Source organism: Dipodomys merriami, unplaced genomic scaffold, assembly GCF_024711535.1.
Source record: "Dipodomys merriami isolate MVZ:Mamm:240054 unplaced genomic scaffold, mDipMer1.0.p SCAF_1, whole genome shotgun sequence".
Lineage (NCBI taxonomy): Eukaryota > Metazoa > Chordata > Mammalia > Rodentia > Heteromyidae > Dipodomys > Dipodomys merriami.
The window spans coordinates 46,488,584-46,501,406 of NW_027202270.1; the positions used below are offsets into that span (position 1 = coordinate 46,488,584).

General features: G+C 37.9%; 1 protein-coding gene across 6 annotated transcripts in view; it reads right to left on the reverse strand.

Annotated features, from left to right (window-relative positions):
• Window positions 1-12,484, reverse strand: part of Nostrin (nitric oxide synthase trafficking) — a 61,258-nt gene extending 48,774 nt beyond the window's left edge. For 2 of the 6 annotated variants that reach the window (XM_070021511.1, XM_070021501.1), the window contains exons 1-2: window positions 12,313-12,484; window positions 1,695-1,780 (exon numbers count right to left, since the gene is read on the reverse strand). In XM_070021511.1, coding sequence (XP_069877612.1) covers window positions 1,695-1,780; window positions 12,313-12,339 — 113 coding nt within the window. In that variant the 5' untranslated portion in view covers window positions 12,340-12,484. Of the gene's footprint in view, window positions 1-1,694; window positions 1,781-12,312 lie in introns of those variants that run through there. The other 4 variants (XM_070021538.1, XM_070021529.1, XM_070021519.1 and 1 more) reach the window with 3 other exon arrangements.
• Window positions 12,485-12,823: the final 339 nt, after the last annotated feature.

Below are 12,823 nucleotides of genomic sequence, written 5' to 3' on the forward strand. Positions count from 1 at the left end.
TCAAGTGGTAGAGTGCTAGCTAGCCTTGAGCAAAAGAAGCTTGGGGGCAGTGACCAGGTCCTGAGTTCAAGCCCTAGGACTAGTAAATCCTAATGGTGCCATATTACTAAGTAGAAATGATTTATTTGTATCAAGTTTGCTTTAAAAATATTGATGGAAGCCGGGCGCTGGTGGCTCACGCCTGTAATCCTAGCTACTCAGGAGGCTGAGATCTGAGGATCGCGGTTCAAAGCCAGCCCGGGCAGGAGAGACCGTGAGACTCCTATCTCCAATAAACCACCAGAAAACCGGAAGTGGCGCTGTAGCTCAAGTGGTAGAGTGCTCGCCTTGAGCTGAAGAGCTGAGGGACAGCGCCCAGGCCCAGAGTTCAAGCCCCACGACCGACAAAAAAAAAAAAAAAAAAATATTGATGGAAGTATCTATCACGCAAATGATCCAATAACTAACATCATTTTTGACCTTCCTAAAAAAATTAGTTCTGCTCTTTTCATTTATGTTGTGCAGGCTTTTGTGTTTACAAATAGTCTTGTAATTTTTCTAGTCAGCAACTGTGCTTAGGTATTCAAGTTCTGTGGATTATTTCACACATTAGTAAGTCTAAGATGGTGGTCCTAGGGACTGACTTCAAGAGAAACTCCAGTAAGAGATGAAGGTTCTGCTAGTAGATGGCAGGGTGATGATGCGGAGAGAGCTGGATAAAGGAAAGCAAGAGGGCAGTTATCAAGCAGTGACTTTGGCAGCTCTTCTCAGTTTGTTCTTGAGTCAGTTTAGCAGTGGACATCTTTTTCATCCCCTGCCATTGATCTTTGTAGTGCTCTATCAGACACTAATTTTGAACTCCTAGATGTCAAATAATCAAGATCAAGTGACTGTAACCCTAGCACAGCAATCTGGGTACAGATTCTTCCTAATATTCAGGAGAGAGATGCTTTCTAATATACATGGTGAGTTAAATTTGGAGAATAGTTATATATTATAGAGTTGTCTAGTGGCAGGTTAAAGGTCTGAAAGAAAGCCTAGGAAACAGCGTAAGTCTTGGGTTTTCTAAAAACTGAAAGCAAAGATTTTTGTTGTTGTTGCTCTCTTGGCTGAGTTCACTGTGACCACTTTAACACAGTGTAAAGGTTTACATGTGATCACACATAAGAATTAACAGAAGATGATATTGAAAATTGGGACTTTTTATCCATCCATCCATCCACCCATCGATCCACGATCCATCTATCGATCCGTCCATCCAGGCATCCAGCCAGCCAGCCGACCAACATTTACCAAAGAAATCAAAAGACTAGTTTTGAAAAGCTCAGCTTGTAACATTTAGTAGCACATGACCTCTGCCCTTTTAGGGAAGTAAAAACTGTAAACTAATAATTGTCATCAGTATGAATAGTGCAATAATGGACATGCACATCAGACCCAACAGTGGGCAATAAAAGAGTGAAAAATTGAGTCTGAAGAAATAGAAGAGACTAGTCTTCCAAAACAGAATATTTTTCCTGTTATTCCTTGGTTTTTAAAGTGCCCCATTGATGAATGTGCAATACAGAGAATCATTCTTCAAATAGGTCTCTCAAGGAGCACAAAATATAACACTGTGTTCTGGAAATCAGGGCAGCTTATAATTACTCCTATGGTCATACTGCTTGCTACAGCTACAGAGGGGAAACTGTTCATTGCAAATGTGCATTTTGTACCTTTGCTGAAGAACAGATGTGATCTGCTTGCAGAAATTCTCTCCATTTTGAGCAAACTCCTTTAAGCTCTTGTATACTTTATTGTACTGAAAAAAAAAAGATGAACAGGAGGTTTATGATCACTTCTAAAGATAGAGTCCCCTGCTGTAATGATAGCTGTCATCATAAATGACTGTGAAGCTACAGGAATGTGCAGTTTTTAGATGAGTTTTTAAAACTAAGTCTAAGTTTCCCGTTTCAGAATATGAAGCTTCTAGAGAACTTTCCAAAAATAAATCTAGTCTATCAGTTTCTCTCCTGGGCCAAATACAAACAATTCAATAGTGAGGTGCATTTGGAATGTGATTTCCTATGACCCTTATCATTCCCAGGAATGTCAAAAGTTTAGTCGAAAGGACAACACATATCATTTTTTGTGTCTCTTTCCTACTGCAGAATAATATTTTTGGCTTATGGTGACAACAAACGTAGGTTGATTCTACAACTTAATCTGACACAGCAGCTGAATTAGAATTAGATCCTCTATCTGCATATGGTGCTAGCAGAACTTCAAGCAGTGGAAATGGGGTCACAAAGGAAGAAAGACCTAAAGAAATGAACTGTTCGAAGTTCCTACTTTTGGAGATGAAACAAAGTAATTCAGTATCATAGATATAAAATCTCATTATTTGTAAACAAACTACAGTCTAAATTTTCTTTAAATTTAAAGCATTGGAAATCTACAGAAGGATTTGGTAGATACCAAGTATAGGTCAAATATCCTACTCTGAAAATTAAAAATCCAAAACACTTTCAAATCCAAAAAATTTGGAGCAATCACCTGATACCAGAAGTGGAAAACTTCATACCTGACCTCATGTGATAGATCTCAGTCACAACACAAGAACAGGAAATGGTGTATACAATCACCTGCAGGATTTGTGTGTATGAATTTCTTATTTAGATCTGGGTCACATTATGCATTTCATTATGCTTACACAAATCTTCCAAACTTGGAAAAACTTCTGGTCTCAAGCAGTTTCAATCAGATTTGTTCAGCCTTTATTACCAAACAGCTGCAGGGAAATTGCCTGGTCCACAAGGAGAGCCTTGAAGATGTAGAATACTCACAAGGAATTTGTTAACTTCATAGAGTGGTTGAAAGTTTCAGACCCTTCAGATACTAGTTAGGTACGTGTGTAGGTGTGTGTGTGTGTGTGTGTGTGTGTGTGTGTGTGTGTGTGTGTGTGTGTGTGTGTGTGTGTGTGTGTTAGAGAAGGGATGCAGGCTGGAATGGCAGATAGCATTGCCATTCTGATCTTTTTGTGTCCAACAGGAATATGGCCCAAGATAGTCAGATCTCACAGTTTGTCAAAAAAAAAAAACCCAAACAAACAATCTGATTACGTGTATGTTCAAACAAGCAGTAAACAATTCACTAATTTTCTGCAGTACAAGTGCAGCATAAATGTACAGGGACTGAATTCTGGCCTTTGTCCTGAATAGAAATAAGTATACTCTAATACTCATGAGAAGAAAGTCACCATTTGTCAACCAAGCTTTCTGAGCTTTTTATCCATAAAACTACTTTTTCCTCTGTGGGTAATATGATTCATTGAAAGTCTCTTTTTTCTCCTTCTAGGCATACTGGGAAAATATTGGTAAGAAGGTCTACAGGAAAGAACCTTATACAGCTGTCTTGTTTATTACTCAACATTTCACTACATTCCTTCTTAACTAAGCCTTTTGCTTTCTTCTCATCAAACCTAAGAGCATCCCACAAAGCACATCTTGGTGCCAGAAGCAGAAATCACAGAAATGTTCAGCAGATTTATATCCCCCGAATGAAGTCAATTCTCAGCTTCCTTCAGTACATCTGTAATGGTGTCACTAAAGGCTGTCTGAAGACATGTAACAGAAATCCTTTGTTTTGCTTTTGGTGTTTCAGTTCATGAGCCTCCTTGTTTTGCATGCTTTGTACTCTTAGAAATGACAGTCAAGGCAACTGGACAGCATGAACCAAGATCACAAAATGGCCCGCGTGCCTGCTGGCATACCTGACATCTTCACTGTCTACTTCCAGACTTACTTTGTATGTAAGAGAAATACAGAGGCCTTATTAGACTTATTTAGAGTTTTCATAACAGAAAGTTTAACATGGTTCTAACAAAGTCTTAACTTTTTGTTATAAATTCTGAAACATCTTTATGTTTCATAAAATACCAATACTACAGAAGGTAATACTGCACAGTATGTATTCTACCTAAGTTATAAAGATATTAACAGTTTTTCTTTATTTCTTGCTTCGAGCAAAGTTATTTCTTTCCTTTTCTAAATTTCTCAGGCTATCTTGGGTATTTATTTTTTCACATGGAAAGGTATCTAATTATAAAGTTTTCTTTCCCAATTCCTATTGGAATGCTAATTGGAATTGTATTATGCATATGTATATACATATATGTACATATAATATATAATTATGAGAAATGGATTTTTAAAATGGTATTTAGACTTCCTAGCCAAGAACACATTATAACTCTTTTCATTTGTTCAAATCTTATTTCATGTTCAATAAAATTTTATGTTTTCTTTATAGGTTCTGCAGCTTTCTTAATTGATGAATTCAGAAACATCTCCCAGTATTAAGCTTTGTATTTTTATGTGTTGTTCTATTTATTTTTTTTTCTTCTGTCATCCAAGCAAAGCAGAAACAATTATCCAATTAAGCCACCATGGGCTCTGGGCAAGATGGAGAGATTTGGATGAACAGCAGGGTTTTACTGGGGCTGGGGGAAAACAAGGTGCCTTGGGCACAAAAGAAAGAGCTCCCTTTCCCTTTCCCATAGGTAGACTTGGGAGTTGAAGGGAAGAACCCCAAGATGAACCATTTTTTAAAGAAAAAGGTCTCTCTTCCCAGTCCACTATCACCTGAGGTCAGCCTTCATAGAACAGCCTTGGAGAGAGGACACCTGGGGCCGAGCTTGGAGATCAGTGTGAGGATGAGAGCTCGGAGGAGAACCTTGCCCATAGCTGACACAGAAATGAGTAAAGCACTGAGGATTTTTCTGAGTGGCTAACATTCCTTGAGATATACTTTTTACCCTCTGAACAAGTGATTGATTTCAGGAGGCCAGCCCACCCTGAAGGTTCATAAAGCAGACTGAAAACTTGGGTGACCAGTGGAAAGAAAAATGTACTAGTTTTCCAAAGACACTCAGAGCCAACTTTAAAGAAGTTGGGGGTTGTTCAAGCAAAGCACATGCATCTCTTCTCTTGATCTTTGGGCCTCCTACTCTAGGTTTTAGAGATGATCTTTTCATATCACAGCACCTACAGAAAATACTTGTACTCAAACAGAGTGGTGAGCAAGGTTGTTTCAGGCAGTGGACTGTCTATGGTTGGGTCCCTTGTACTCTGTGGACTTAAAGGGCTGAAGGATTGGTGAGGGCTTCATTCTCTTAACTTCAGTGTGTCCAAGCAAATGCAACCAGAAGTTTTCCAGTAAGTTACATTGTTAATCTAATGATCAGATAAGAGAGGGATGGATGTTCTGCTTATGACAACATGAAGAGAATCTTTATCTTTGAACCTATGTACAATGTGCTGGAAACTCCCCACAATCCCAGATCTAAGTTGAGATAAAGTTGACATCAACAGATAATAGGGTTGCTAAGAATAATTCCATTATCACAGCTTAATTCCTTATTTAGAACCAATAGTTCTGTACTTTTCATCTTGTATCAAATATGTACACCTGAATGCAAAAACTATGAAAAGCATGGTTGTATAAATGCCAAGGTAGATCATAAAGACCATCTATGAAAGATACATTAGAGAGAGAGAGAGAGAGAGAGAGAGAGAGAGAGAGAGAGAGAGAGAGACAGAGAGACAGAGACAGAGAGACAGAGACAGAGAGAGAGAGAGAGAGAGAGAGAGAGAGAGAGAGAGAGAGAGAGAGAGAGAGAGAGAGAGAGAGAGAGAGAGAAAGTAGGATGTATATATACATGGAAATTTCTTGACATTAACTTGGAATCCATCTCTTCTTCCCACCTCACTTCTACTCAACAGAGAGGACTCCCGAGATTCTATGGAGCACAGTTTAGAAACCAATGTAGTCCAATTCTCTTATTTATAGTTAAGGCCCAAAGAGCTAAAGATTAACTAACAAACTTCCTCATTAGATGGAACAGAATTGTGGTCAGAAAGGTTAGGTAAGCAAATCAATGGGAGAATCCATCAGAACCAAAGCTGTTGTTTTTTTGGTAGCTAATTTGTAAAAATCACCCCAACATTATTCAGAGTTGTGGAAATTTTAAAATCAGTACTGATGGCTTCTTTTGTATGTGTGCTGGTACTAGGGCTTGAACTCAAGACCTGAGTACTGTTTCTAAGCATTTGTACTCAAGATTAGTATGCTACAATTTGAGCCACAGCTTTTTTGGTGGCTAATTGGAGATCATAATCTTATAGACTTTCCTGCCCAGACTGTCTTTGAACCATGATCCTCAGATCTCAGCCCTGGGTAGCTAGAATTATAGGTATGAGTCAGCCAACAACAAGCAAAAGAAGGTTTATTTTGCTAAAAACCACAGGTAGGAAGTTGAAATTTCTTTTCTAGTCATTGAACTTTCAAATATTCTATCCCTTACTACATTTTCATTCCAACAAATAATCTAATATTGGTTTTACATCATTACATGAATTCATATGAACATTCTACATCTTCCTGGGATCATTTATTTCAAAGCAAAAAGACTAAGAGTTTCACCACCCTCTGACATTTCTGAGTCCCTAAAATATTCTTCCACAAACACAACTAGTATACACAGGCATTTGTCAGTCATCCATTAGGAAAGTGTTCCTGCCCCACAGCTGGAAACAAAGGCTGTATAAATTGTACCATTTCACAAAAGAACTTGGTAATCTAGGCAATTAACACAGGAAATGACAAGACAAAATGACTTGTAAACTATATAAAATGCTTATATCAAAGGTGGCCTCACTGATCTTTCTGGCTTTACAGTTTGAATGATTGAAGCTAAATTCAGTGACTCTAGAATTTTTTAAAATTATATATGCTAGCATATATAATTTTATATAGATCTTTGAAACAACACAACATTGATGCTTTTGTTGTTAAACAAATCATCATATCCCATTTAAACTTGAAAGATCCGGGAAATGGAAATGAAAGATCCTGACACAGGAAGCTGCAGCAGGAGGATGAGGAACTTGAAGCCAGCCTGGACTATGTACTGACTCTATCTCTCAAAAATATGAGAAAAATATCAAACTACATGAAAAGTTTAGCTTTTTGCAGATCTTTTTCTCATGCCAGGCACTATGCTACTGATTCTATGTGAATTCTAGTTCCTTAGAGGTGATATTTCAAAGCACAACCCCTACAAATTAGGGGTTACTTGTATTTATTTATTTGTTTGTTTATTTGTACATTTTTATTGTACAGAGGGGTTACAGTTACATGAGCAAGGTAATGAGGACATTTCCTATTGAGCATACTTGCCTCCTTTGTTTTCCCCTATCCCGCCCCCTCCGCCAAAGTTGTAAAGTTGGTTTTCAACATAGTGTCTTGTACCTCTGATTGTTACAATGGGTCAACCCCCTTATTTAAGCATTTTGGTTTTTCCCTTCCCGTCCTGTAATTAGAGAAGTGTATATACAAGATGCAGGGAACCGACATCAAATACAGTGAAAACAGGGGTTATACCATGGGGGAGGAACACACAAAGCAACAAAAAAATCACATGGTACATTATAAATACATTAGAAACAATAGCAAGAAAGAAAAAAGATATTTGTGTCCTTATCTTGGGGTTCATTTCGCTTAACATTATCTTATATGGTCATATGTACATAGCTTTTGGCCTTTTCAAAATAGCTTGGTCCTGGCACAAGAACAGACCTGAGGACTAATGGAATAGAACTGAAAACCCAGAAACGAAGCCACAGACCTACAGCCACCTAATCCTCGATAAGGGAGCTAAAAAAAAAAAAAGAATGGAAGAAAGACATTCTCTTCAGTAAATGGTGCTGGCAAAATTGGTTATTTACCTGTAGAAAAATAAACCTAGATCCTTATAATCACCTTGCACCAGAATCAACTCTAAATGGATCAAAGACTTCAGAGTCAAAGCAGACACCCTGAAAACATTACAAGAAGGAATAGAAGAAACCCTAGGTCTCCTTGGCACAAGCCAAAATTTTCATAATAGAGACCCAGAAACACAACAAGTCAAAAAAAGGTTGGACAAATGGAATTGCATGAAGCTGCAGAGCTTCTGCATGGCAAAGGACATAGCTAGCAAGATTAATGGAAAGCTCATGGATTAGGAGAAGATCTTCACTAGCCATACAACGGACAAGGGTCTCATATCTAAAATATACTTGGAAATCAAAAAATTAAATCCCCCAACAACAAGTCTTCAAAGAAACAACTGCCCAATAAATAAGTGGGCTAAAGACTTAAAGAGAAACTTCTCTGAAGAGGAAAGAAAAATGGCCAATAGACACATGAAGAAATGTTCAATCTCTCTAGCCATAAAAGAAATGCAAATCAAAACAACATTGAGATTCCACCTCACCCCAGTAGAATGGCTATAATCAAGAATCTAATAACAAAAGATGCTGGAGGGGATGTGGCCAGAAGGGAACCCTACTGCATGGTGAGTGGGAGTGTAAACTTGTTCAACCATTTTGGAAAGCAGTATGGAGGTTCTTCAAAAGACTCCACATAGAGCTCCCCTATGACCCAGCAATCACACTTTTGGGCATTTACTCAAATGATCATAAACAAGACCATACTAAAGCTACCAGTACAACTATGTTCACTGCAACACTATTTACCACAGCTAAGATATGGAACCAACCCAGATGCCCCTCAGTAGATGACTAGATCAAGAAAATGTGGTATTTACATATATATATATATATATATATATACACACACACACACACACACACACATATGTACACACACACACACACACACACACACACACACACACACACACACACACACAGCTAGCTAGCTATATAGTGGAATTCTATGCCTCCATCAGAAAGAATGACATTGCCCCATTTGTTAGAAAATGAAAAGACTTGGAAAAAATTATATTACGTAAAGTAAGCCAGGCCCAAAGAAACATAGGTCCCATGGTTTCCCTTATTTGCAATAACTAGTACTTGTATTTATCAAGCATCTTCTTAATATTTGGAATCCTGTAGCAGGCAGTCATAGATAGGTAATACAGAAAACACAATCTACTCCATTCTGTCCCTTTTGTAATCAATGTAGAGTGGCATGTGACACATTTTACTGATGCATACCAGGGGATGTTGTGGACCACACAGCATCTATGCTATGTTTTTTTCATCTCTGCAGTGCAATCTCTGACTCTCCCAGGAGCTATTGTCCTTTTCACTAGCACCTTCTGAGTTAATGATAGACACAACTGGTGAGACTCCCAAGCTGATTTACCAAAGTGGGAAGTTCAGAACTGGTATCTGAACTAAATCATTAACATGAAGAGTTGCTGGTGATGTTTCAACAGTTGATGGTGTGAGGGAAGAAGCTGGTGATGTGGACACCAGAAGCTGGCTTTGTCAGGCTCTGCTGGATCCTGAGTGTGTAAGAAATGAAATGCTGACCACAACTTGCTATATGCTATTGAATCCTATTCCTTTTAGGAAGGTGGCACTTTCTGTTTTTTCAAATGATTGGATTATCTCCTCTGGGGATAATTTGATCCTGTCTGCTTCTCTGAACATGGATTTGAGGATGACTTCCCATAGCATATTTTTAGATTTTGAAGGAAGCTAAGCTCACAGGCTTCAAGCCTAGGGCCAATTATTTTCTTTTTCAAAAACAGAACTATAAAACATCTTCTTTAAATAAGTTCTGACACTCTGAAGATTACTGAAAAGCCTTGCAATATTTAGGCAATCTTTGTGCTACTCCATTTGAAAACAGATGCTGACCTGGCTATTCAAGGTTGAAAGGCCCAGCTACCAATCCAATTTTCTCATTGGACCATGACCTCAAAGAACTTTTTAAAGCCTTTTGTACTGGGGCTGCCTTTGGTAGTTTGAAAATTTGTTTGAGTCAGAATACTATTTTTAAATGTATAAAATACAAAAGGATTACAGAGGAATCCATATTGAAACACATTTATAAACCATATTTAAAAATGTATACTGTTATCTGTCCTTTTTAATTAATATGCTGAGCAACAAGTCCTAACAATTACTAAACTTTCTAACTATGACTGAGAAAAAGCAATAATTTTAGATGTGTATAATAACTCTGTCATAAAAAAATCTTTTACCAAATGCCAGTGACTCACACCTGCAATCTTAGCTACTCAGAAGGCTAAGAACTGGAGGACTGTGATTCAAAGCCAGCCAACGCCGAAAATCATGAGGTTCTATCTCCAATTAACCAGCAAAATGCTGGGCTAGAGTTATGACTCAAGTGATAGAATACCAGTCATAAACAAATACAGCTGACTGAGAACTTGAAACCCTGAGTTCAAGCCCTGGTTCTGGCAAAACTAAAAAGAGAGAGAGATTTTTCTTTTCCATTGAACTTCATGTAACCCACTATGATCTACTTGTGGACCAAGTTAAGAAATATAGCTAAGTAAATTGTGCTCTGTGCAGCTCTTGGGACTCAGGGGATAAGCATTTTGCAGACTATTAAAACCTTGAGGTCTTTGCTAAAACTGTGTAATGAATTGTGAACATTCCATTGCAATCCACGTCCTTATTTCATCTCACTCACAAACTAGTCTCATCTTCACAGAGCATAGTTTCCTTAGTGCACCAGGAAACCACCTTAATGAAGATGAGACAGTTGCACATAAATAAACAAATAAATAAATAAACCATGATTTCAGAGGGTGCAAAAACAGGGGAAGAAGAGATATCTGTATCCTCTTGACTCCTGGATATGGTTGGTGGCAATAGGCCCTTCAGAATTATGGACAAGGACTAAAGTCCTTGGAACAACAGCTCAGAATAGGATAAGGAGCCCCAGATCCCCAGCATTGTGTCATTAAAGAGACACAAGAGTGAAGAGATGAGGGTCTTTAGAAGCTTCTTAGAAAACGTTTCTCCCAGGACCTGATCAGATGATACACTGCGCTGTCTACCAAAAGGATGTTAGGCCTTAGTTCCCTTTTACTTTTTACCTTATTAAATTTTTTTTATGGAACTTTGTCTCATTTATTCTCTCTTTCATATTATCTTGGCATTGACTTTCTCCTTTGATGACTATCAGTGTCAAGTTCCATTTCTATCATTCCAGTCCCACCCTACCAAGCCTGTACAGTTAAAAAAAACCCTAAAAACCATACAGGTATTAACAACAAAAAGCAAAACCCACCAAAACAGGTATTAACATTGAGATAGGAGAGTGGGCTAGTAAGAGAAAGTAAATAAACAAATTATCAATAAAAGACTTCTTTAAAAGTTATCTGTATACTGTGAAATTTGGGATATTATGTAACCACTTAGTCACAATAAAAATTTGGAAAAAAATAAAAGTTATCTGTAACTACTAATGGAGAGATTGAAGTTGAAGAAATAATGGAAAAAGCTTTACTTTTAGCAGGTATAGACTACCATGTTGTTAAAATTCCACTATACATTAAACACACTTAGTTTTGTACTTAGAAAAGTAAATAGGCAAAGCTGACTATTTATTAGCTCATCTCATTTAGGTTCTCTGACTCATTTTGAAAAATGGTAGGTGTAGTTCCATCTTTTCTAAGCCCGTGATTTCCTTATTATTTGAATAAACAAAGAGGAAATCAATAATTCTCTGTTGATTATTTTCTTTATGGCTTTATTACAGTGCCTATTTCCTTCTCCATAGTCTTTCTTATAAAACACATACATAATGACTACAGGTCCTTGCTTCTCATGTTACCATTTTAGCTTTTCAGCATCATTATTACGATAAGACACGAACAATCCCCAACTGCTGTATTTTTAAAACAAATACACTATCCCTTTATTTTAGGTGCTTCTTTTCTTCTGAATCGTATCTCAGCCGTTTCTACTAATGACCTCACAATGGCTTTGGACTTATGACGATCCTCTATTTGTAGTAATGCTCCTGGGAATGAATAAATACACGAGAACAACTACAGGGTAAACAGATTGGAGAGTTTACCCTGAATATTACAGGACTTGGGATTGTTAACTTTACTTTGGAGGGTGGAAGAAAGCAAAAAAGTTTTCCCTAGTTTCATTCTCACAGACAACACTTGGTTACAGACATGCTGCATGATTTTGTATCTGTTCCACACACAGTGTTGTCACCATTGGTGTGCATCTTAAAACTATTTTAGAAACATCCACCATCTGGACCCAAATATGATGCCACACGTTCACTTAATTTTTTTCCTACAAATTTGACAATGAAAAATAACTATTATAGCCATTTCTTAGAATAAGCTCTGTGTCAAATTAAACCAAAGTAAAACCACAGACATTATAATACCTTAACATGTTTGGTTTCTGAGAGTTTCACATTTCTAAAGTTAAAAATCCTTTAATACATGAATCTACCCCCTCCCTCCTCAAAGAGACACACAAATTTCATTGAGCTACTCACCGAGCAGTCAGTTAGTGGATCCCTCATGTTGTGTTTTGCTTGTGTCCTTTTACCTATGCTCCAGCATTCTAGCCACTGCAATCAAGGTTGGGTGTGTCCTGGACTTCCGGGACTCAAAGGGCCTAGAGTACGTCAGGCCTTGCCACACACAGAGAGGAGGAAGTTCCAGCCCTGGACTTTTATCCCGGTTGTTTCCTGAAAAAGCAAAGAAGGGCTCTGGGTCATTAGAGGCAGTGTGAGGTTGTGAGAACCGTTTCTGCAAACATTCAGAGGCAGGATCCTGAGTCCTGGAGGGTGTAGCCTTGAAGAAAGTCCCTGGAGCTCCAAATGTCCTAGGGTGATGGGGAACTCATGTTTCCTCAGTGTTTTGTACCAATCTTGTTTATCCTTTCTGTGTTTTATGTTGCTTTTACATTTAGGGGCCTTGTGGACCCAAAGAGAAACTGTTTCTTGCAAGGTTAGTTAATTCCTGAGACAAACAACTTGCCCATAACATGCCTTTGATTTTGGA